The 26,376-nt window shown below is 37.3% G+C and overlaps 1 protein-coding gene across 1 annotated transcript; it reads left to right on the top strand.

Annotated features, from left to right (window-relative positions):
• Positions 1 to 9,772: 9,772 nt before the first annotated feature.
• On the top strand, positions 9,773 to 26,082 carry LOC139726679 (COMM domain-containing protein 9-like). The gene is made up of 7 exons (XM_071637666.1): positions 9,773 to 9,910; positions 16,390 to 16,521; positions 17,658 to 17,742; positions 19,139 to 19,193; positions 21,452 to 21,486; positions 24,278 to 24,381; positions 25,716 to 26,082. The coding sequence occupies exons 1-7, from the start codon at positions 9,863 to 9,865 to the stop codon at positions 25,857 to 25,859; spliced, it is 603 nt and encodes a 200-aa protein (XP_071493767.1). The 5' UTR covers positions 9,773 to 9,862; the 3' UTR covers positions 25,860 to 26,082.
• Positions 26,083 to 26,376: the final 294 nt, after the last annotated feature.

The raw sequence follows: 26,376 nt of genomic DNA, 5'->3' as shown, positions 1-26,376 counted from the left end.
TATCGATGTATGAATCGCATAATCGATCAATGACAGTGCATAACCACACATAAATACATGTGAGAAGAATCTTCTGTACCCCCGAGTATTAAGTCATTCTCATGTGTTTATCCCTACTTTTGGAATTGTACCCGTGCTCCTCATCCTGGTCCCCACACTAGGCTTTTGTTGGGACCTACACTCAACAAGCTTTGCTTTTTAGTAGGTTCCATCGCATTTCTCTTTGCATCCTTACTTTGATTGAAAATAACACATCGACCACTATGTATGTGTGTATTGCTATTTATTTATGTATATATCCAAGCTGGACATTCTGTATTATTTTATTTTGTTATATATCATGTATTTCCATCGAGAAATACGAAATAGAATTGAAAATTGAAATTGAAATGTATAACCAAGATAATAAATACTCCGGCTGCGACGCTTTCACACACCAACTAAATGTTGTTAATGTTTCCTTGAAACTGTAGAAGATACCACATATAAATTCAAGCAGCTTAAAATGACAAAATGCAACTCAAGAGTACGCATGCCATCTACACCTGGATGTAACATAATTTGCAAATTTCCTCCTTTGGTCACAGTATATTATTTTCTTCATTTATTGCTATATGGGACCTGATAACCTAACAGTTTTGAGTCTTTTCTATTGTTTTTAAGAGGATTTTTAGTTGTGAAATTATATAGAGAAAAACACGATTTTCATATATAAATCGGCACAAGATAATCGGATTTCTATCTAAAAACCAAGTGAAGAGTGGTGTGTGGATGGCTACTTTACCTCATCTGACTTGCAAACGCGGCTGCGTATTCAGTGAAAACTTTTGCAGCTTTAGATTTCATATATCATGGTGTCATTAATTGTTAAAATCATGCATTTATATGATTTACATAAGTGATTTTCGAAAAATAAAAACAGCTTCCATTCTCTTCGTGTCCTTTTTATTTCATTTATGAAAGCTGTCATGAACGCTGCTTATCATTGCACTTGGAAGAAGAAGAGTGTCAAAGTTATACATTCATAATATACCGCTTTCAAACAGACCGTATACACTGTACAAACATCGGTGTTAGATTTAACACCATGGATGTTAAATTTAACACCGATCAAGTGTTAACAGAGGACCACACCCACAGGTGTAGAAAATGCACTGTGATGGTGTTGAAAAGTGTTCACCTGACACTTCGTGGTGTTAATTTGACACTGTACCTGGTGATATTTTGACACTGTACTGGTGTTAATTCAAAAATGACACCACATGGTGTTGATTTGATATTTGTTGGTGTTAATATCAATAGTTTAACACCCGTCCAGCTTCAATAAGAGACCACACCAGCTGGTGTTACTGTGGTGCTAGTTTAGACAGGACAGACTGGTCGTCTATTTTTGACTCAAATGATGTGAATTTGTCATTTGAATATTTTATGCATATTTTTACTCAACTCTTGGACATTCATATTCCAAAACGAAGAGAAAAGTCATCCAACTATAAAAAGGTACCTAGGTTACCTTGGATTTCCAAGTCACTTTTGCGTTCAATAAATAGAAAGAATAATTTATATTACAAATTTAAAATGAAACCTACTGAGCAATCAAAACTGAAATATACTAGTTATAAAAATACTTTGACGAAAATTATACGTATTGAAAAGAAAAAATATTATACTAAGCAGTTACAATTTTATAAGCATGATATGCAAAATACATGGAAAGTTTTAAAGCGAGCAATGAATATATCAAATAACAAGTCGAATATTACTAAAATTAGATCTGATGATAAAATTCATGAAGATCCTCATTATATTTGTAATATTCTCAATAATCACTTTTCTTCCATTGGGGAAAATCTTGCAAGCAAAATTCCATCTTCAAATAAACATTTTTCTGAATTTTTAGGTCCACCAAATTTAAACTCAATGTTTTTTAGTCCAACATATAGTCAGGAGATAATCAATATTGTTTCTGATTTTCGTTCCAAAAAAAGTGCTGGACACGATGACATCAGTAATTTTCTGCTGAATGGGGTAATATCTTCAATTGCGGATCCTTTATCTCATATATTCAATTTATCTCTTTTTTATGGTATTGTTCCTGAAAGTATGAAAATAGCAAAAGTCATCCCTTTGTTTAAAAAGGTGACAAATTAGATGTTAATAATTATAGACCAATTTCTTTGTTATGTACATTGTCCAAAATTCTTGAAAAAAAATTGTTTACAAAAGAACTCTTACTTTTTTGAAATTCAATAATATACTCTCAAATACTCAGTTTGGTTTTAGAGAAAAACATAGCACCTCACATGCATTATTGAGATTTGTTGAAAAAGTAGCACATGCTATCGACAAATCTTCACATCTCATAGGTTTGTTCCTGGACTTCTCCAAGGCCTTTGACACCATTAATCATGATATTTTACTTAATAAACTGCAACATTACGGAGTCCGTGGGAAGGCCTTGGAGTGTTCAGGAGCTACCTCTTGAACAGGAAGCAATATGTCTCTTTAAATGGTTGCAATTCACAAACGTTAAATGTTAAATGTGGGGTCCCACAGGGAAGTTTATTAGGTCCGCTTCTGTTTCTTATTTATATGAATGATTTCTGTAAATCATCAGATATTCTTTCTTTCATTCTCTTTGCGGATGATTCAAATTTGTTTTTTTCGCACAATAATCCTTTTACCCTAGTAAAGACATTAAATTTTGAATTAGAAAAAGTTGCTCAATGGATAAAAGCTAATAATTATCTCTCAATCTTCAAAAAACAAAATATATGCTTTTCAGCAACTCCATTGAGGCACTACCTGCTGATATTATTTTTGATGGCTCACCACTGGAAAATGTTTCTTATATCAAATTTCTGGGAATAACAGTTGATAATAAGCTTTCATGGAAATTTCATATTGATAGTATATGTAAGATTATTTCTCGAAACATCGGTATAATCAACAAGATTAAATTTTGTCTTCCTTTGTCGTCCCTGCTTACATTATATTCATCCTCATATTGCCTTATTTAAATTACGGTATTCTTGTATGGGGAAATACATATCAAACTCTTTTGGATAAATTACTTCTGCTACAAAAGAAGTCACTGCGTATTATATGTCACACTGCATATTTGTCTCATACTGATCCGTTATTTTTTGAAAATAAAATATTTAAAATTAAAGATTTGTATTTGTTTAATTTAGGACAATTTATGTATAATTACAATAAAAACAATCTTCCATATATATTTGAATCAATGTTTTCAAAAAATCAATCTGTTCATAATTATCCTACAAGGCAATCCAACGAATTTCATTTACCATTTTTTAGGACTTTGCTGGCTCAGCAAACCTTCATCTACGAGGGGCCTAAGTATTGGAACTCACTTCCCAACGACATAATAACAGCACAAACTTTGAATTCTTTTAAGAACAAATTAAAATTATTTCTGTTGAAATCTTATGATATACAACCAAATTAGTTTCGGTTTCATTCTCTCAATCAAGTCGTTTGTTTGTTTGTTTGTTTGTTTTTACAAGTATTAAGATATCACACAGAAATCATCTTTTAAGGAAAACAATCTGTCTAACATAAGTTTACCTCAGATATTTATTTTATTGTACCAGTAACAGTGAGTCTATTCTCTTTCTCCTTTTTTTCTTATATCCGTTCCTATGCATTCATACCGGCATATGCACCCAATCAATCGCAATTTCAAACCAGGGAGCGTTGTATTGTTTTGTTATTGCATTTTAATCATGAAGTACAGTATGCTTGTGTCCACGATGGCGCGTGTTGTACCATAGTCTCATTTCCCCCTTTTTTTGTTCTTTTTTTTTCTTCTTCTTTTTTTCCCCTTCCTAAGTTAATTTCATGTCAGTTGACATTGGTTTCTTTGACTTTGTGTACGTAATTTTTGAGGGTCCCATACCCTACAAGCTTTGCTTTTTAAGTGGGACCCTCCATTTCCATTCTAATCTTTGTATTAGGTATATACCTTAGAAACGAAATTCTGTTGTTACTCGTGACCACTTGTACTTTTTCTTTGAAATTGTTATAAATTTGTTCAGTAAATGTATTGTATATATTTCTTTCTGTTCATTCAATGGAAATGGAAATAAAAATTGAATTGAAATTGAAATTGTGGTGTAAATTTAGTTTCACATTTTTTTTTCAAAAATCTAGTATTTTAATGTAAAATTCTTGATCGTCTTGTTTAAATTAAAAATCAACAAGAAGTGCAGTTACTGAGAAACTCTTCAAAAAACAGTTTTATATTTGGAAATGACACCCGAAGGTGTTAATTTAACACCATAAATGAGCACCGAAAATTTAACACCAGCTCGGTGTTCACTTTTTAACACCGGACTTTTTGCAGTGTAGCAATGCTATACGCATTTAAAAAATATGCAAATGAAACCGCCTTACCATCTGCTCTAATAGATTCGTGTGTACCCTGCCACACTCCCAGAGCAAAACTGCAGCAGCGGCGCATGTTTTTCACAACCTTAAAGCCCGTCAAAATTTTCGAATGTGAATGTTCCTAATGTCACACTTCACTGCTATAAGACACAAAGATGGTAGCCTTGAAATGTTCCAAGGAAAACAAAAGAGACGGGATCAATAAATTTTCAATTTGTGTCACGAACGTAAAATTTTGCATTTCTTAAATATTCCACAAACATGACAAAGTCTGACTTTGTCTCAGTCATTTTGTCAATCAGATGTAAAGCCTGACCGTGGGCTGGTCGGGGGGGGGGGGGGGGAGGGGACGAAAACTGTAGCTATATATGCACGTATCATGTTTCACTCCCTCCTGAATCTGAAATAGGCGTAAGAATCAATAAGGGGCAACGTGTGGACAATGATTATGAAAACAATATTAACTACCATGCTTCACCTGGAATTGCTGACAGAAGACAGATAAGTACGTGGAATTTGATTCCGGAACGCATGGCTGCCTGCCTCCTTCCGCGGTCTCGAGCTAGGAGCTGATGCGATCGGGACCCTCGAAGAACGGACAGCCAGTGTTTGGGGACCGTTACTGGTAGGACACGGTTGCTCTCCAGTAATTGCAGGAAACACGGAGTGCTCCAAATGCATGCTATGAGAACATATACCTTGCTGAGAACGTTCTGTGCATCCGCGGATACACGAAAGTTCAATGAGCTAAGGCCCGAGTCGCAAAGCCCTTAATATTAGACCCAGAACTCCCCTCATACTCATCAATCAATAAAATAAAAAGATTTCGATAATAACGTTATTACATTATGTTACATGATAAATCTACATCTGTTTTATGTTTTCTTTTATGCTGATACTGTGACTGATGGTGTCTGACGAGTTGCAAAGTAATATTGTCGCAAAACTGACATATTATGACGGCTTGAAGCTGTAGACCCGCCCACCGCTGTAAAATGATTAATGATAATGATGATTAAATAAATATTTATCAATGTCTACAGATGGAGTGCTTTGTCTGAAATAAAGATAATTTGCTGTTTGATTGAACATCAAAGTTGTCTTATCTTCGTATCACCTGATTTGCGAGAGTTAGAGGGAGAGAGGGGGAGCAGGCAGAGAAAGTGAGAGAATGAGACAGATAGGGAAAGAGCGGGAGAATAGAAAGGTATAGAAAAATCACTCTCTAATGACGTAACAGTTAACCTTCGTGCACGCCATGAACTCTGCTCGCAGTATACCAAAGAGATATGTGCGCTTCCTTGAGTAGGGTACACCCTCCCATTTATTCTTGTTTGCATAATGGTGTGTGCATGCGTATGCCTCAAGTTATCATCGATAAAATAAGTATATACTTGCACTGATCAATTTGCTCGGTAGATGTATTTGTAGTTTGTAAGCTTTGTGCAAATTTATTGTGGTAATGTAAGGTAAGTAAGTGCGGAGACTGCACTATTACATAATTTACGTACAAATCACGAAGACTTTTTTTTCAAAACTTCGATTCACTTCCATTCAAATAATATACACAAAATACTCAATTTAGTTTAACTGTACATCGTGACAAAAAAAAAAAGGGTTACATTAGTGTGAAACATTTTTGCACTTGAAATAAAGAATCCACCACTGGAAGCAAACACGCACGCACACACACACACATTACGCAGACAATATTGTGACTTTTACCAATGAAACCTTTCTTAACTTCTAAATAGTGTTCCTTTTGCACCCGCTTGATATGAAAAAAAAAAATATAGACATGACAAAATGATAAATAACAAAGAACAACAACAAACTCTATACAAACAAACGCATGATAATCCTTGTTCAAACTTTTCCACATCACGACTCTTTAGCAGCTCCATATAAAACGTTGCAACTTTTTTTTCACATTGCGTGGGTGAACTTTCGCTTCAGACTCCAATACATAGTGATCCCAAGTGCCCTGTGTACCTTAGATTCAATGTGTTGCACATGACGTACGGAGGAAAAAAAATTGATTAATTATATAGGTGCGTATGGTGCACACGACAACATACAAAAAAACAAACTCAACTCTTGCACCTTGAAGTGAGGTGACGTGTTAACTTAATGTCTTCACTTATAATGCGGTTAGCGACCTTGTGCATGCACTCAACACGGGACTGGCGGCACTTTATTTTCGATCAATTTCGATGCAAATTTAAAAAAGAAAAAAATGTTCATGTTTAACAACCTACCACGTTGGAGCAAATGAATGAGAGACGCACTCTAAAGTGTCAAAAGGTGCATTTCGTGTCCAAAAGAGCAACCAAGCTAACCCAGCCCAACTCTTCCTATCTTTCTGCAGAATTCTCGCCGGGAGATCCCTTTTCACCAGTAAATTTTTATTTTGTTAGCAGGGGCTTACACAGACATCATACGTATATCTAACATATATATATGATATATATATATATATATATATATATATATATATATATATTATGTGTATATATATCTATCTATATATATATATACTGTATATATATATGTGTGTGTTTGTTATCATATTCAAATGCATATATTGTTGTATATAGTCCAGATTTCAAATCACAAGATTATAATAAAACAAAATAGTAATTTGTTGATAACATTACTAATATCGTCTAAAGCTTATTCTGTCATATCTAACTGTTATTTAAATCGGTAGAACTTCTTTTTTTTTATTTCTATCGCCATCATGATCATGATGAACTCATTAGTATAGAGCATTGATGTTTGTTTATATATATATATATATATATATATATATATACTTTCTAATGTATACTACTAGTATAATTATCTCTGATTTCTTGTGTATCAGCGTTTTGCTATTTGGTGTTCAAGTAGGACTATAGATATACATATATATATATATATATATATATATAATATATATCATATATATATATATATATATATATATATATGAGTATATGAATATAAGAACGACCCAAGTCCAATTTTTGGCCAAATTCAGTTTGACATGGGAAATTGTAGCTTATGCATGGACTCATCTTGTGTATAAATGATAAATCCTAATTACCCCCGGAAGTGCCTGAAATAAATGATTTAATGTTATATGAATGTAAGAATGAAGGACTTGGGTCATTCTTACATTCATATTATAGCGCCCTCTCTCGTCCTTCTCTCATCTCTGTAGCAGAATATCATGTATATGAATCAAAGAACGACCCAAGTCCATATGAATCAAAGAACGACCCAAGTCCATCACACAAAATGACCTCTCCACAATTAACGTTAATGTTAGTTGTCATAATAATATATGTTCTAATTTGTATATACAATGTTGCCTTCCCATCACAGTTAAATAGAATATTATTGGACAAACAAAAAAGATATGAAGTTTTTTTTTAGTTTACTCGAAATGGTCTTCCATGGACTTGGGTCGTTCTTATATTCATATACTCATATATATATATATATATATATATATATATATATATCTTTGTGAAACATCCCTGTTAAACCTAAAATGTAGAAACGCCACAAATGTATACATCGCTCACAAATTTAAAAATTGGTCATTGCCCAGGAATTTTGAAACCGCCCACTAATCATTCCAAAACGTTGCCCACAATGTACGAACGACAAACATTAGCTGATAGACATACTTCTAATATAGCAGGGCTGCCCTTCTAGTAAATCAATGTTTGTACGATTGTGTTCATGGGTAACCGTGTGCGTACGCATCCCACTCAAACGTGTTGCGGGGCTCTGCGTAGGGCATCCCAGGAGAGCGAAATCCACGAGACATACAGCCCACGAGTTCGACATTAAAACAGGTCCATGAGTCATACAGCTCACGAGTCATAGAGCAAATGAGTTCGACACTATTAAAGTAAACAGCCCCGACAATTTCAGCAAAATCCTTGGTTTTGAATGGCTGATATGCTCTGGTCACTGACTGTTACTATGGTGATTCAAGTTGTCAGCGCTGACAAACGTTGATGAAGCACCCCCAGAGCTGTATCATGTGAAAATGTTTAAAACTGTACCATCAGGGAAAGCTAATTTTATCACTTTTCCGCTTAATTTCCGCAAGTTGATAGGCCCCTATGGAATAATCTTCAAGTATAATTCTTTATTGACAGATATATCAGATTAGTGCCCGGGAATACCCAGTCGAGTAATTTTCATCTTTATTTCAGCAGTTTTTGCTCAATTTCCATTCGCGCATCCTCGTGTCTGTACCACCTACCTTTCATAAGAAATGGTATAGCGAAAAGTAATTTCCATCACAAAGACATAAATTATCTTCCTTTGAAAGTGACTAACTGGTGATTATGCAATAGGCGTTTTCACATCAGCCCGATAAAAATCCAAGCTCGAGATACTTAGTTTCCTATTTCCCAAGTCAGAAAATAGCGCGCTATTTCGAAACATCGGGCTGATGTGAAAACGCCTGATGAGACACGAGTCAATTGTCTTCGTATCTGCGCAGCAGATCCTGTTTGGCACGTCATGCTTCAAACTGATATTTTTGAGCGGCGGCTTCGAACATCTATCAATGGAAATAAGACGGTTGTGACTTCATGGGGCCGAATGCATAAACGCTAGCAATTGCTTGTGCTAGCCTTTTACTTCAATCCGTATGCATAAAAACAAGCAATAATATTGCTTGCGAGCAGAAGCTTTTGCTAGCAAGCACAAGCAATTGCTTGCTGCCTGCAAGCAATTACTTAATAGAAACCAAGCATTTGCTTAAAAATGAATGCATACCTTTTGCTGGTTCTTGCTAGCAATTGTTTTACGATTTTCCAAGTTCTGTGAAATGAGCTTTTAAGTATCATTTTCATATTCATAAAAGAAAGACCACACTTGTGCAGGAGTGGTATAAATCTACAAGAAATTCGTTTCCGCGCACACATGCCCTTTCAAATACAATTCATGCTGTCACACTCGCCTTTGTTCTTGTGTTCGTGACGTCCCTCTCGTTGAAAACGCAAGCAATTGCTTGTGCGGGACAAGCAAATGGTATAAGCACAAGCAAAAGGTCATGCATGGATTTAAGCAATTGCTTGAGCTACAACTTTTGCTTGACGAGCTTGTGCTTTTGCTTGAAGCAATACTGCTTACAAGCTTAGCGATTGCTTGTTTTATGCATTCTGCCCAATCTCTAGAACCTCCTTTACTGTCCACTGTGGGCGTTTCTATGTGGGTTCAAGTTCAACAATTCCCCCCCCCCCCCCCCCCCCATCACAATCACACGTACGTACGTACACACACGGTACACGTTGCACACACACGGCGGCTAGCGATGTGCTCGATCGTACGCGTTTATATGTATGCAGCCACTGCATCGGACTTGCGAAGGAAAACATGTAGAAATCTACATCCATTATAAAACTTCGTGATCAGTTTGCAAAGATACTGTCGTCAAATCATGGCTCTACCAGACATTGAATTTGATCACTTGAATCTCCTTCTGAAGGTAACTTCAAAGGTCCAGGCCCAGGGCTTTCGTTTCGTGCTGTACAAGTAGTTTTGCCACAGAGTCTCTGTACAGTCCCACACGTTCAATTATGTGTTGCTAGTGTAACGTTAAAGGAAAATAGACTGTAAATTTAACCTTGTCTCTACTCCTAGACTCTTGACCATTCTAGATCGTCTATAAGTAGTCTAGTTCTACACATGAAATGTAGGTCTGTATTACTGCTTGCTGTTTTTTCTTTCTTTTGAGAGATAGACAGATCCTAATGAGAAATAGACCCTGGCCTAATCTTCTCCGGATCCTCTTGGCTCTTCCTCCTTCCTCTGGTAGGCCTAATTCCTTAAAGTCCAAACAAAGTTCTGGTACGCCTGCAAAAGTTGTCAAATTTCGCTCCCAATTGTGAACGTATGCTTAGGAAATGTGCAGGATAACGATGTTATGACAAGATATTCGATGGTAACAACGAAAATGCGAAATATTAATTATTAACCAAAAAGGTTCAGTCTCAGTACTTACCCGAACGGGGATTGATCAGGCTAAACTCGGACTCAGGGATAACTCGGCTTCGCTTTGACGGCGGGATGAGTTGTAATGGTTGTCCCTCTGATTGTACAGTGTTGTCCTATGGGAGCGGCCTGTATAAACTAGCGCTTCGTGTTCTGACTACTTGCAGTAATGGTCCGAGTTGTTACAACGCGCGCATCAAAAACCTCTTTTGCTCGCATGCAAAATTAGTGTGCGCCTATCAAGCACCTCTAAAACAATCAAAGGCGCTTGATAAACAACAACAAAAACTCCAAAGACCGCGCGTCCCAGCAACTGAGGAGTGCGCGCTGTCATTTCCATTTTTGTTTTGTCTGTACAGGATTACGTTAGCACGCACTTTCCTGTCCATTCAGTTAGGCCTCATTTGGTATTACTATTATGCAGTGGCCAGTAAAATGTGGCGATCATGAACTGCGTGTGAATTGTCTGAAGTAGGGTCAAATTTTTCCCGAGACCGAGTTAGTCTGGAGCCTTCTGGAATAAAAGTCGGTTTTCCTACTATTATTATTTTTCTCAAAATACTCCAAACCGACTCATCATTCCGGCAAACCGCGTCAGCCAGGTAAGTTTCTTAGTGGACTCTTTCGATATATTGCAAGAAAAAATGAAATGGGTGCTAGACGGGTTCTCAAGCACTTACCGAAACTTACTTTTCACTTTAACACTCCGTGATTCATGGTGTGGGTGCTGTGCTTATGTGAATGTGCAGTTGTAGAAATCTATATATAAATATATATTAATATGTATACATATTATATATAGATATACATAGACGGTCTAGGCCTAGACCTATTATATCTGAGGGTGCGAGTCACATATTGACATTGTCTCATACTAAATGTTCACAGTTTTGTCTTTGAAGATTTTGAGCATTGTTATTAATATTAATGTAAGTGAATAGTGTTTAATTTTTTATAAAAAAAAAGGCATAGTGAATGTGTGGTGTCTCCCTTACATGAGGAACCTTGGTGAATCTTTTTTTTTTCCTGACCCTAAAACGAGTCTGTGTGATTCTTTGTAATTTGTATAGCATAACATTAGACCTTAGTTGATTTTTTATTTCAAAATGACCACTAGCGATAGTATTGAAACAAACATAAAAGTAACAACTAGGGTAAAACAGGTATTGAAATGTCAGAATGGAAGGGTCCTTGTGTAACGAGACACCATTGTGTCCCACTTATACATGAGGAACAATATTTTTATGCCTCCGCAGCGAAGTGGTGCCGGAGGCATTATGTTTTCGGGTTGTCCGTCCGTCCTTCCGTCTGTCCTTCCGTCCGTCCGTAATGAATTTTGTGGACAGCGTAACTAAAAAACCTTTTGAGGTATCCTAATGAAACTTGGCATGTATGTGTATTAGGGCGGACGTCCACTTGGGCGCGGACAAGCCCCGGAAGGGTTGCGGAAGCAAATTTTGTTATTTCGGCATCCTGTCCGCGACAGACGCGGAATAACTTTGTGAATCGGCTTGTCCTAGGACATTCCTAGGACTGTCCGCGGACTGTCCGCGGACTGACTGCGGACATTCCTAGGAATCACTCCGGAAGAGCGCGAAATACCTCGGAATATGCTAATCGTAGCCGGGCAGCGCGGACACATCTAGGATTACACCAGGAATGAACGCGGACAATCAGGATACCTTCCGGACAACATAAGTTAGGCATGCGGACAAACTGCGGACAATACCAGGAAAACGGAAAGGTATACATTTGGCGCTGACTTTGATTTTTCCTCATTTGACTGCTAGCCGTCATTGATGCTCCTTGTTGTGCTTCCGCAGTAGCTGCTGATATTATTTATATGATTGGTCGATATTATTTTACAAATGTGACCAGCAAAAGTCGAAGAATAGGATTGTCTGCATGTCGATTGACGACTCATATTTTTTTTGTTTATCTCATCTGGGAGAACAATCTTTTCTCTCCCTACAGTCACATAATTGATATTCGCAAACTTGTTGAACCATATATATGTATATATGAAGAGTTTGTTTGCAAAAACCGGTAAGTCCATATTTGTCAAATGGAGATATTTGCGATTAAAGGTCAAGAAAAATAAAGAGAATAATAAGAAAATTTTTGCTTCATTTGACCATAACTTCAAAAATATACCTTTATATGTAGTGACCAATATATCATTTGAAAGGTGTTACACAGACCGTACTTCAAAATCTTCAAAAATGGACTGATCGGTTTTTGCAAACAAACTCTTCATATATATATGTATATATACATATATATATTATATACACATAAATATATCTATAATATATATATATATATATATATATATATATATATATACATCCTGTGCTTTATCCACCGTGAAGTAGATACATGTTTTGTCTGATACTTCTGCAGAGCATGCCAAACTGACCCTAATCATAAAATTTGTTTTTCTTTCTCTCATTTTTACTCTTGTGCATCTCTAACTCTCTCTTATTTTGATCACTTTTGAACATTTTGCAATGATTCAAGTCCGAGAAGGTTTTTTCTTTTTTTTTCTTGCTGAGAGCTTACGAGCCTATTGTCAATGAAGTGTAAAAATGGGGAAATATTTTTGACTAACTTTAACTAACTTTTTTTTTTTTGGGGGGGGGGGGGGTTCAGCTGCGCTGTCAAATTGGACAATCGAGTTTATTTGCAACTAAAACAAAAAGAGAACATAAAATCATTAGGTAATAACAACTACAAAAATCATTCAGGTAAAGAATATTTTTGAAATGATTTGTGATGCTTAGAGTGTACATGAATATATACACTCAGCAAAAGAAAGGAAGAAAGAAAGAAATTAAACAATTTTTCGAGTTCATAATTCATTGCTTTTTCTCTCATTTCACTTGAATTTTGATTTGACAGAAAATTCATTTTCCTCCATTATCTTTAGCTGTCGTTGTTATTTTGAGCTTCAAGATATTACATTGTAATGATACCACAGGTATATTTTTTCAATTGAATTCATGCTTTTCATTGTGATGAATTTGTCTTTTCTTCTAGTGTATTGTATCATTAGAGAGCGTTTACGTATGACTAACAACTTGCTCATGTTTATATGATACATTAACATTTAGCCAAAAATTCTATGCTTTTTTTTCTGAGTGTATTTCCACCTACTTTTGTGATTTTTCAGCTGGGCTAGCTGTCACATGGGACAGCCTAGTTTGTTTGCAAATAAAATAAGAAAACAACATAAAGGAAAATGTACCATAGTAAGAAATGGGAACCGTGAAAGTCACTCAGATGAAAAATAATTTCTGAAAAGATCAAATCAACAGAAACTTACTAGGAGGTTAGGAGGGCTGATTTCACTTCTTTCAGGTTGCTATTGGCACAGTCTCTACTACCTTCTTCTTTGCCTTCTGGGACCGGGAACTCCTTAGAGTTACCTGTTCTTCATCTATAGACGAAAGGTGTGCCTGTGATGGGGATATTTGCATGGGGGCCTCGCCTCCCTTCTTGCTCTTTTTGCGTTTCATTTGCATGACGCTCGCGGAAAGTGTCGACACTTTCGTGTCTGGATCACAAAATTTCCGCATCAGTTCCGGACACTTGCATATATTGATCCGCATCGGCTCCGCGCTGTCCTAAAACATTCCTGGTGTCTTCCGCTTTCATTCGCGAAGCTTCCCCACACCGTGGGATTCTTTCCGGAGCGTGTGCGGAAGGAGCGGAAGGGTTCCGGACAAGCGGGACATCCTCAGGACATCGTCAGGACAAGTCGCCGAAGGTGTCAGGAAGTTCATTTCCGCGTCCAAATTTTGGTCTCGATCAAAATTTGGACGCGGAAATTTTTCTCTCTCCCGAAGGTGCGGAAACGCCCGGACATGTTTAGGACAGTGAGCGGACACGTTCAGGAACGTGCGGACAGGTTGCCGAAGGAGTGCGGAATACCAAATTTGCATTCCGGGTCTTGTCCGGGTCTTGTCCGCGCCCTAGTGGACGCCTGGTCTTAAGGGGTGAAGTTGTGCCTATCAACTTTTGGGAGCACATGCTTAAAGGACAAGTTCACCTTCATGTACATGTGGATTGAGTGAATGGAACAATATTAGAAGAACACATCAGTGAAAGTTTGAGGAAAATCCGACAATCCGTTCAAAAGTTATGAATTTTTTAAGTATCTGCGCAATTACTGCTGGATGAGAAGACTACTACAGTGTGTGATGTCACATGTGTACAACGATATAATGAAAATAAAAAGAATTTCACAAAATTTTACTTTTTGAATAAAGTGCAAATTTCTTGGACTTGTGACTGATGTATATAAGGATGATATTATTCCCCTTGCCTTCTGAAAGAGAGAAGTCGAGTGTTCTTTTGTTATGCAAGAAAAGTGAAAATAAGGTGAATTTTCTTTATACTTTCTTTATACCGTTGTACTCATGTGACATCACAAGCTATAGTAGTCTTCTCATCCAGCCATGACTGAGCAGAAACTTTAAAAATTCATAACTATTGAACGGATTGTCGGATTTTCCTCAAACTCTCACTGATGTGTTCTACTATTATTGCTGCATTCACTCAACCCACATGTCTATGAAGGTGAACTTGTCCTTTAAGGTCAAAGGTCAGAAGGTCACGGTCAAATATGTAAAATTTCACTATTTCCGCCATATCTATGCAATGCCTGAAGATATTTTCTTGAAACTTAGTGTATGGATGTATTACCCAATTAAGATTCTCTGGTGAAAGTTTTGGGTCATGAGGTCAAAGTTCAAAGGTCAAAAGGTCAAGTAAGAATATTGAAACTTCTTTTTTCTCCGTGTACCTTGGAAGTTGTTCAAGGTATCTTCATGGAACATATGTACTGACTGGCAGTGATTATCTAGAGAATTCAGGGTTCATAGGTCAAAGGTCAGGGGTCAAAGGTCAAGGGCAACACTTCAAGATTTTACTATTTCCCTCATATTTATGCAATGCCAGCAGGACTTTTTTTTTAACACTTGGTGTATGCATGTATAACCTAATAGAGATTCTCTGGAAACTTTCTTTTTTTTTGCCTCAAAGGTCAAAGGTCAAAGGTCAAGGGAAAGTGCTGAACTAACTTTTTCCTCCATATCTCGGAAGTGGCTCAAGTCATCTTGAAACTTTCTACTTAAATACTTATGCATGTTCTGCCTGACGGTGATTATCCTATGAATTTTTGGGTCAAAGGCCAGATGAAAATGGTAACAATGTACTTTTCAATACAGAAATTGCACTTTTTCTCCATACCTTGAAAATTACTCATGCATAAACTTATGAATCGTCAAAATCAAGTTAAAGTCCTTAAATCCCCAAATACATGCTCTCCTATTCATCCTTGGAATTAAACCTAGGTCAAGGAAGGTGAACATTCAACACATTTGTGACAAACTTGTCATTTCAATATTTTGCCAATTTTGTGAAAATGTAATCACGCATTGACCACATGTACTATAGACCTATTAGGAGAATCATGCATTATGGCGGAGGCATACCAGTCGCCTTAGCGACATTTCTAGTTCCCCATGCACTGCTATTCTGTGTGCTCACTTGCTTCATAAAATGTTTGTTTTCATTCTCTTTTGAAGAAACATGTATATGACCTCTTTTTTTAAATCTTTATATGTTCAACAAAAAGCTACTTTGTTTATTTTGAAATTTTGTCAAAATAAGCATGTCACAAGTTGGGTACCTTATTTATGGCATTACCCTTGTGTGATGTTTGTCTCAACTGGAAACACTCTTGTGTCATATTTGTCATTTAATGCTCATCTTAGAGGGAGTGGCTTCTTGCAAACAAAACATCTATAGTGTTTAATTTCATCCAGCAATTTTGCCACCACTGTAACATTTACTGCCAAACAATTGATACTGATACACTTTATGTACCACTAAGTGCTGATGAGCAGTGTCAAGGTGATGTGTTCACATTGACAGAGGGTATGGTACACTCTCACTCTGTTCCCCCAGGCAACAGGCAGGGAGTTCGTCCAGCGGGCATGTGATCACGCTTTCCTATACCTCAACGCCGGCAACATCCCCCTGGAAGTGTTGGGGAAGATGGCTGATAGTCTGGCAGTGGGTACCAATGATGCGGAAAAGGTATTTTTCAGAATGAACTCTTGTACCGTGATGATGATAATAGTGATGATGATGATGATGGTGATGATGATTACTTAGTGATGATGATAGTACCACATCTCCAACCAGAGTTTTATATTTTTACAGGCGACTCCAATAAAACCAAAGTCCTCGCGACTGGCAGTTTTCCTTTTGGTATATTATATCAAAATTTTGTTATCACAGAAGGGAACTTTTGAAATAGAATTCAATGTCAGTAATTTAGTAGGGGCCTGAATTTTTATGCGGTTGTTATGATTTTTTTCTTTAAATTACCATGTCCATTGTAATGGGAGCACTCTATATCATTAATAACTTCATTAGTAATACAATTGTTATGATATTATAATATCAACTCGGCTTCTCTTGTTGAATACCAAAAGGTAGATCGCTTCATCTTAAAATTGCCTCGAGCGAAATATTGCACCTTCACTCTAGTAACCATTTGCTATGTGTATACTACATGTACATCTTCTTCATGGCTGAGGGAAATTAACCCATTGAGGACGGGCTGATCTTGCTCCAACACGCATTTCCATAGACACCTGCCCAAGTATACTCGGGACTCGTCCTCAACGGGTTAACGACTAGACTTTCAATCTTTGGTGCTCATCCACTAGATTCCACCAACCACCAACATTCACTGCCTTACCATTGCCTCGTACACCTTTTTAGGGGGGAGGAGTGCTGAGCATTAAATGCCGTGGTCTATTTATCCATATACCTAGAGAAAATAGTTGGGAAATTAATAAAAAAATTATGTATATAAATGCATTCAAATAGATACTGAAAAGACTCGTTCTTTGCTTTTCAGTGAAGGGAAAAAAAAAAAATATTTTTTTATTATCAAAAACTGATCTTTCATCCCGACATGCAGTTCCATTCATGTCACCTGTGCTGAGTATTATTATTTGATCTTCAAATTGATTTGTCACAATAGTTTGTTTAAATCCCATCATCCCAATTTGAAGTTAAATTTCAGATGAAAGTCATCCGTGTCATGTCAAAATTAACCCACTTTCCCTTAACATAGAGTTTGTCATGAGGTTCAAATTTTAAGTTGTGCGTGTATGGCTTTGCAGTTGTGTTGATTAGATTACCTGTCATTTTCTGCCCAGCTACTGTCTTCTCTTAGGAGCCTTGTGAAGCACGCCCTCTTTGTTGGCTGTTCTGATGCTGCCTCCGTCCATGCACTTTTCCCAGGTCAGTATCAATTTTGATGTGTTGCAGAGTGGGCTGGAATGGAACAGCTCACTTGGTGTGTCTGCATTCTAGGGAGACTGTAACCCCATATATCCTCTTGTAACCTGATGATTTTAGGGGAAATGTATCACAAAGAATTGAAGTCGATTGTATAAAAGATCAACTTGAAATCATGGCATGCCATTGGTTCCCCTGTTCAGATACAAATGCTTTCAGAATCCGCTTCTGATTGCTATCCAAATTTACAAGGAAAAAAATCTTTGTCCCTTTATTTTGTATATTATTGGCTGCATGTAAAAGTTTGGGGACATGCACATTGTACCATGATTTTAAGTAGGTCTTTACTGATGATGCTATTAAAGTTGAGCAGAGCCCTAGAGGCAGCTAAGGGTCAGCCCCAGTAGCAATTGTCAACCTAGCAGACAGTCGCAAATGCAGAATCCGAAAGTCGAATTCCTCAGTTGCATCATTGGTTGATGCATTAATTATCTTGTGAGTTGAGTTGCACTGGCTTCTCCTTTATTCTGTGAAAATTTATCAAAATTTTACTCGTAGCCCATTGATTATGGGCGTCATGGGGGTGCAAATGCACCCCCTTCAAACCCCCCTATAATCAAGTATGCACATACAATTTAAATCTCTATGTTCTAGGAGGTGGGACACCCCCTCCCAGACCCCCCCCCCCCCCCCTTCGCTCATAGAGCCTATGGGCTCAGTCACTTCGCTCTCTCGCACGTGCATGGGTAAGAAGAGGCCTTTTTTTTCTTTCTTTCTTTCTTTCTTGTTTTGCTTGTCTGCTGAAGAAACCCGGAAGTGGAACCAGAAATGTATAAACATACCCCCCCCCCCCCTTCTTTTTTTTTTTCAAACACAGCAGATTATGATGAGGTGACTTTGCTATTATGCACATTTCTCATAGACACCTGCCCAAGTATACTCAGGACTAGTCTTCATTGGGTTTAACAGTTCTTGAAATGCCCAGATACTGACATGACTGGTTTTGGCTCACTTCCCTCAGTGGTTGTAATTACTTCATGATTGTCTCACTGACCTCCATTCAAAACTTCAACTAAAATGCCCTGTTTGAAGTATGCATAGTAATAAAGAAAAACTTTTATTTACTGAGCTGTAAACAATGATAGTCTTTAGAGGTGACAGGTTTTGGGTTGTTGAATGATAAACAAAATGCATGTGAGAATGTCATTACCTCTGTAGCATACAAATCAGTGACGTGTTATGAGTTTGGCATGTCTGCACTAACTCTCACCCACTCTGCTATCATGGTTAATGATTAAATATGCAGGGTAATGTGAGCTTTCAGCGAATCCCTCCAAATAACCACACCTATGAAACCTTTATGTACTGTTTTGTTTTTTATGGTTTGTTTGGTTTCCAGCTGATTTCCACAAGAACCTGAAGGAGCTTCTATCCAGAATACTTGGTGACAAGCTGTGAGTATTGGAGCTATAGTTTTCAGAAGGGCTCGAAATTCATCTTCCACCATTTTTACTGTGGTTGCAATAAAATTTACATTGAAGGGATCTGCCAAGAAGCTTGTCTGGCTGATACGATTCGCCAGGATAATAAGTTGTTATCATTTCTGAAGTATTTTGAAATCAAAAGTGTAAAAAATTTTGGTCATGTGTATAATGACTTTCACTCCTGAAATGCCCACCCCATTCAGTTTGGGTATGTGTAGTTAAAATGTTATGTGATGATCGATAGTGCCCTAGCTATCATAATTTTCAAACAAGCTACATGTGATTCATTCTAGAGGGGAAGATTGGTGGATACTATTGTGGCCTGACTTGTCAAGTATTGGTAATCATTGAAAAAAATATATATGTGACCCTGCACCTCAAAACAAACAAAAAGTCACCATATTTGAATTTTTAGTTAAGACCATATTCTGAAAGAGCAGACTTTAAGCTTTAAAATAAGGTATGACTCAAATCAAATGGACTCTCCTAACCTATCTAAATATTGGAAAGAAAGCACTAACTCAGGAAAAGTGTGAACTGAGAAAAGAGGCTCTGAAGTACAGTGTCTATTCAAGCGCTTAATCTTTACCAAACCGTGCTGGCTGTGCGATGAATGGGACAAAAAACAGGAAGTAAACGACCAGAGTAACAACAATAAAGGGATTATCAAATTAAATTGAAATTAAGCATGCCTCATGAACACATTCTGTCCATAATTAATGCCAACTTTCAAAGCAGTAGCACTATCCTTTCAAAAGTTATTAGAGTTGAAAGTGAAGAGTGTGGACAAGGTTTTTCAGAAATGAAAAAGGGATTCTAAAGACACACCTAATCACACTATTCTACCAAAAATGTTCGAGATAAACTGCTAGAAAAACACACTTTTCTGCCCGTTTTATGATACCAAATTTTAGCATAATGTGAAAGAAGACCCGTTCTTTCAGAAAATATGAAAAAGTCAAGTTCGGCTAGATTGACTCATTTCACTTTTTTCAGTCCTCACGCAAAATTAGTGTGTGCGACTTTATGTTCGTTTTGAGGTGCACTGTCACATATATACATGTAGCAACCACTATCAGGTGTGCCCTCAGACTTTTGTACTTCCAGCAAACCCTTTTGGCTTATACATGTATTTCACATTTTTTTTTTGTCATTACCCAACTGAGCTCATGTCATTACAGCATCATTTCACACATTTCTTATGCAAATATGGGTGTACATTTTTGAGCAAAAGTCAACAGGGAACACTTAAAGGAGTAAAACGTCCCTGGTACATCACAATCCATGACATGCAGCTACATGTATTTGGTTATTGGCATTTGCTATTTTCAAAGTAAAGATACCTTCATGAAATTTCTCAGTTAAGACTATACTGCATGTCTCAGGTCAGCATTATGTACACATGTGTACATTGTTGGCAAAAAGAAGGTGGGAGAGTTTGTTTGTGTGTTTCATTTTTTTCCATCTGAGAAGATGGCTGAATACCTCATATTTAGCTGCACTAGCTCGACTTCCATGAGGTCCAGTTGAGTGTGAGGTGAGACCACTACCCCAAGTTTATGCACCCTGCTCTTTGTGATGAATGCATGAAGTAGGATCTTTTACATGCATGAGTTGTGACTCTCTCATACACGGGACCTCCCTTGTTCGGCCTCTCTGAGGGATAGATTGTTCTGCCTCTTACTAGAGGGGATGGTATGATTACACACAACATTTTCTCAACACAGTACACATTTATGGGAGGAAGAAATAAGAAAGTGTCTTCACATTACAAATAAAAGTCACGAAAGAAAGAGCAAGTTTTACACACATTATGAATTTACAGCTTGAAGGAAAAAAGGATGATTGCAATGCTACAAATTTACAGTTAAATTTTACACAGATGGTGCATAGACAGGGAAGAATGTGCTGAGACAAGGTTACAAAGTTCACAGTACATGCCACTTGCACTTTTTGCACTTGTTCTCGATGAGGCTGGCTCATAATTCAAATGTCTCCTCTCGCTTTTGTAGTTTTTTGTCTGTTCCCTGCTGCTTGAGTATTTTCCAAGCATATATATCAATGTTGGAATCAAGACAAACAAGCATAGCTGTTAAAAACTTATGATAGTTATGATAGGTATGATAGGTATGATAGTTATGTCACATGCTGTTTTGTAATTATTGACATTTTTGTTGTTGTTGTTTTTCTCCTACTCTTCCCCCCCCCCCCCCCCTCTTTTTTTCCAGAGACAAGTGGAGAAAATCATCTATAGAAAATACAGGTATGCAATATGCAGGTGTCTAAACATACCATTCCTTGTATACATATGATATTAATCTTGCCGTTTTGCCTATTGATTAATGTCCCTGTGTGGAAAGTGAGGGTTGTTTTATCATCAATTGTCTTCAGTTAATCGTGATGAATTGTCATTTAGTGGCTTACCTTGATCTCCCTCTCTCTCTCTCTCTCTCTCTCTCTCTCTCTCTGTTTCTTCGAAAGCATAAAAAGCACTGTTTATGTATCGTATCACTTTTCTGCCATATCATGTTGCTAAGAGTGCTTGGCAATATATCATTTCTTGGGTTTACTGGATGGCATTACAAACTGAACATGCATACTCCATTCCCTGGGAAACATTCTAGACATGAATGTATGTATGTATGCATACGTGTCTACTGTACACTATGTACATTATATGCACTTTATTCATTTTCCAAAATTTGCAAGTCACTGAAATGTGTGAAAATAACAACTAGTTAATTTTGTCCTCCATTACAGGGTGCTACATAACTTTTTTTATCACTTGCCTGGTCAGGCAAGCAGATTTTCAAATTGTTGCAGAACACTGGCCCAAACATGAATTTTACCTGCCTGAAAAGAAAGTCTAAAAATATAAGAAAACTAGAAAAGTACTCCAAGAGTGCAGACCTCTGTCAAGGAGGTCATTTCCACCCAGACATTTACATGCTAAAAATCACCCAATTTCACAATGATAGCTTTAAAAAAAAAAAAGCTAAGAATGTTTACCTCATCAACTTCCTGCTAACTGCATGGCTTCTCAAACAGAGCACACACTTTGGTACGTATATGCATGCCTCAAATACATGTAGCATGAACTGCCAAGTTGATTAATCCCATTTGCCAAAATATTCCCCCCCCCCCCCCCCCAAAAAAAAAAAAAAAAAAAAAAATCCTTCAGAATTCATAGACATTCCTGGCTCACTACCAAAGTTTAATCATCTGTTCCTTGTGTCATTATCAACTTTTCCTGCAAGTTTCATCCAAATCTGTTCACAACTTTTTGAGTTCTTTTTGCACCAGACAAACCAATGCCAACAAAAGCATTAACCTCCTTCCTTGGTGGAGGTGATGATACATAAAATCACGTTCAAGTCAAGAGCTTGATACAAAACAGTTATTTGAATAAACAGCACATGTTGCTTCACACGCTCAAACACATTGGAGTAAGAAACTTGGTTCGATCGATTGTTGGTGTTGCATTCAATTTGGGCTTCTTTATGTAAGTGTTGAATAGTTGCTGAAATGGAATTTGAAAGTGTGTTGCATCACTTCATTTGTAAGTAAACAGTCATTATCTGTGAGTTTCTGTATGGTTGACTTTGGAGGTTTCTAGGGGAGGAAAGTTGAAGAAAGGTGGCTTCAAAACTTTATACTTGCTCGATTCGTGCAAGCATTTTTCTCAGTGTTCCAAAGCACATGCCCAACTTTGATTTTCACTTACCCCGGACAACCGGGCAGGTGCTTATGTAGCACTATGCACTCTTACTTATTTGTTGTATTGTCTCCAAGGTGGAAAATCACAAACTTTTTGGCTGAAAAAGGCTAATGCTCATTTCTCGTTTCATCACTTTGGTTTCTGATGTGTGAATTCAACCACTCAGGAAATTGTGTTACATCTCCCATTTCTCAGAATATTGATACCCACGAAATATGTGGCACATGCAATATATTAAGTTTGTAAATAGTAGAGTAATCAAATTCTTACAATGAGCAAGGCTGCACACTAACCCATTTTTTCTACTGGTCTGACCTGTCTGTCGGACCAGTAAGTAACCAGTTTTTCCACTTCTTTACTGGTCCTTTCCTGAAAAAGTTACTGGTCCAATGGTGACTTTTACTGGTCCTGGACCATCGGACTAGTGCCAGTGTGCAGTGTTGCAATAAGTTTCAACCTTGAATTAGTAAAGTGAGCATTTGAACTGAAAAGGTAGAACAAAATATTCTCTTTCATTCAAGACTTATTTTTTTGTTCATCTGTAATCAACTTTGTTTGGTTGGAGAATTTAAAATACCCCATAATTGCTAAAATGTTATGTGATTCCTAAACTGGCAACTTATTTTAAAATATTAGTTTCTTTTTTCTTCTCAAATTGGCAATGTCTTATGATTTTCTAATTCATGACAGATATATTGTGCTTAAACAGCTCCATCTGATCTCACTCCAATATCAGATATGTAGTGAAATGTAGGAGTGTCACAATAACTTGAAAGTGATTTCTACTTCTGCAAAGTTTTCCCCAGGGAATAGCTTGGACAGTGGATGCTCATTCATTTTAAAGGGATTGTATAATTTTTGGTTGAGACCTAATTTCAGGTTTCTAACATTTTTTGGTGGAATAATGAGAAACCTCTTATGAAATATGAAAGAGCATGAGGAATTCAACCTTTATTTGGTGAAAATTGGTTTTGAAATGGCTGAGACATGCAAAACAGAGCTACTGTATTCTAATACTAAAGTGAAGTGTGGGACCCACCTTTTATTACGACTGCTTTGTTTTACTTTGTTTTTGGATGTTTCAGTCATTCCAAACCCGATTTTTATCAAATAAACTTTGAATTCCTCTTAAAATGGTATGCTCTGTACTATTTCATAAGTGTGTTCTTGGTATCTCGCAAAAAGTTAAAAGCCCAATTCCCATCTCCACCAATACTGCACCATCCATTTAAAGTCAGCCTGTGTAGCCTTTTTGTACGACCCCTCCTGACCTCTTCTCATCCTTTACCCTGTACTGTATTCCTCCTTCTTTCTTTGTTTCCGTCTCCTGTGCCAGTGAGCCTTCCCAAGCTGGCTGAGTTTGACTGGAGAGTTGATATCCGGACCTCCTCAGACACACTGGCCCGGATGTCCGTTCCTACCTGCATCTTACAACTCAAGGTTAGTATTTATACAATATGTATCTCTCTTCACACACCTATTCATAGAATCCTTTCAGACCATATCACGGGTCAAATGGGTACAGTGCAATCCCATTTGCCCTATAACGAAATCCTCGGGACCGGCATTTTTCTTTCAATTTATAAAAATTCCATTATATCTGAACATTAAAGTATGTAAAGATATGCAGACAGTATTTTTTGGGACCTAACTTTTTACTTCATTGTTAAGAGAATTTTGTAAAAACCTTGTTTGTTATAATGGGAGTGCACTCTACTCTGTGTCTCTGTTCAAACACCTATCCATCAATTTCTTTCAATCCAGGTCAAGGGTCAAATCAGTAGAGTCCTTCCTCTCTGAGGAGATGAGACATAACTTGTCAATTTCAGATTTTGTGATGTAGCAGTGTATCTTTATCCTCTTATGTGCCAAGGCACTCAGCTTAACTTGCCGAGCAATCAATGATATAGGTAGATAGATTAATAACTCTATACATTGTCATTATGATTGTTATCTTCATGCTGTTGTTAATTTATGACCTGCCACAACAAAAGGATCCTAAAGGATCCTAAAGCATCGGAATGGAAAATTTGAAGGCGGTTTTCTCGAAACGCTGATTTCCTAAACTGCTAGACATGGGCTAACAACATCATTGATATCTCTGCAACCGAGTACTTTTATAAGTCATGTTATAATTATATGAAATTAAAGCGAGAGAGTAAGGGAATAACATCATGCAATTTTCAAAAAATTGTCCTCCCACAAATTTTGGATACTTTTGTTGTAGCGGGTCACATTTGCTTCTAGATAAAAGAGGCTACCTTGGATAGATAATTGAGACCTTGTCACATTTTCATTATCATCATTGTTATGTTCGTGATATTGCTGATTTGCTTATAGATTTAAGAGGCTACTGTGCATAAATAGATAGGACCTTATTCCATTTACTGTATACGCCATATATTTCGTGAGTCTAAATTTTCCCGAATTGGAAATTTTCGAAGATTTCACATGTGGTTACATTCGTGATAGTGGAGTCCTGTACTGAATGGAGAAGTGTATATTAGCGTACGTCACTTTCACATCGAGATCAGAGTCCATATATTCGCATGTCTTTAATTTCACAAATATCATCTGACTTGCGAAATTCGCAAAAAATAAAAACCTCACTAGATATTCGGCGTATACAGTACAATATTATCATATGATTGTTATCTTCATGCTGTTTTTGATTAGCTTGTAGATCGAAGAGGCTACCCGGGATAAATATATGAGGCCTTGTTGCATTGCCATACATGTAGTTATCTTCGTGTTGTCCCTGATATTTCTGCTAGATTGAAGAGCCAGCCTCCCAGTCGCGTCTCATGCCAGGGCTGTCCACTTTGAACGTGGAGCTGAGTAAGGAGACCCTAGACACCATGCTGGACGGCCTGGGTAAGATCCGAGACCAGCTCAACTCCGTCGCCTCCAGGAAGTGAGTCCAAAGAGACTCGCAGCGCTGCAGAGAGAAACTCGACTCCAAGTCCTGGTCCCCTTGTGAAGGAATAGAGTCTCCTCAAATGGACACATTTTTGATACGTTGGATGCAATCAGAAGAAAGGGGAAATATTCTCTGGAAATTTAAAGCTGCATTTGCTCGTGCAAACATTGACATGGGTCACACCACCATTTGTGATTTATACGACGCGATAATACCCCTGTAATCATGTCTCACATAATACTTCAATCTTCCTTGAATTTCTTTGTTATCATAACCATTTTGAAGAGAGGAATATGATGTCCTTCAAATAGTATTATTCTAGAGTTTGTATTTATTTAGGGTGGGATTTCACGGAGCACGCGAACGATTTGCGAAGGACGCGAATGACAAAATCCAACATTCGGAAAAGTTTTTCTCCGAATGTTTTCTGACAATGAAGCCGAAAACTATTCTTGCGAAATTTGTGCGAAGTTTCCACGACGTATGTGCGAATGTCGTGTGCATCATTGCTAAAG

This window comes from Diadema antillarum, unplaced genomic scaffold (assembly GCF_040938485.1).
Source record: "Diadema antillarum isolate AM-2024a unplaced genomic scaffold, OU_Dant_1.0 seq00000096_RagTag, whole genome shotgun sequence".
In the NCBI taxonomy this organism is placed as follows: Eukaryota; Metazoa; Echinodermata; class Echinoidea; order Diadematoida; family Diadematidae; genus Diadema; species Diadema antillarum.
Note: the sequence above shows the minus strand (reverse complement) of the source record. Positions and strands in the feature narration are given on the sequence as shown.

What these genes read in the sequence shown, in the direction of transcription:
- LOC139726679 (XM_071637666.1), top strand. Translation starts at nt 9,863, where the DNA reads ATGGCTCTACCAGACATTGAATTTGATCACTTGAATCTCCTTCTGAAG. An exon ending in ACTTGAATCTCCTTCTGAAG is followed by an intron (nt 9,911 to 16,389) that starts GTAACTTCAAAG and finishes CTGTTCCCCCAG; the next exon opens with GCAACAGGCAGGGAGTTCGT. An exon ending in CCTGCATCTTACAACTCAAG is followed by an intron (nt 24,382 to 25,715) that starts GTTAGTATTTAT and finishes TATTTCTGCTAG; the next exon opens with ATTGAAGAGCCAGCCTCCCA.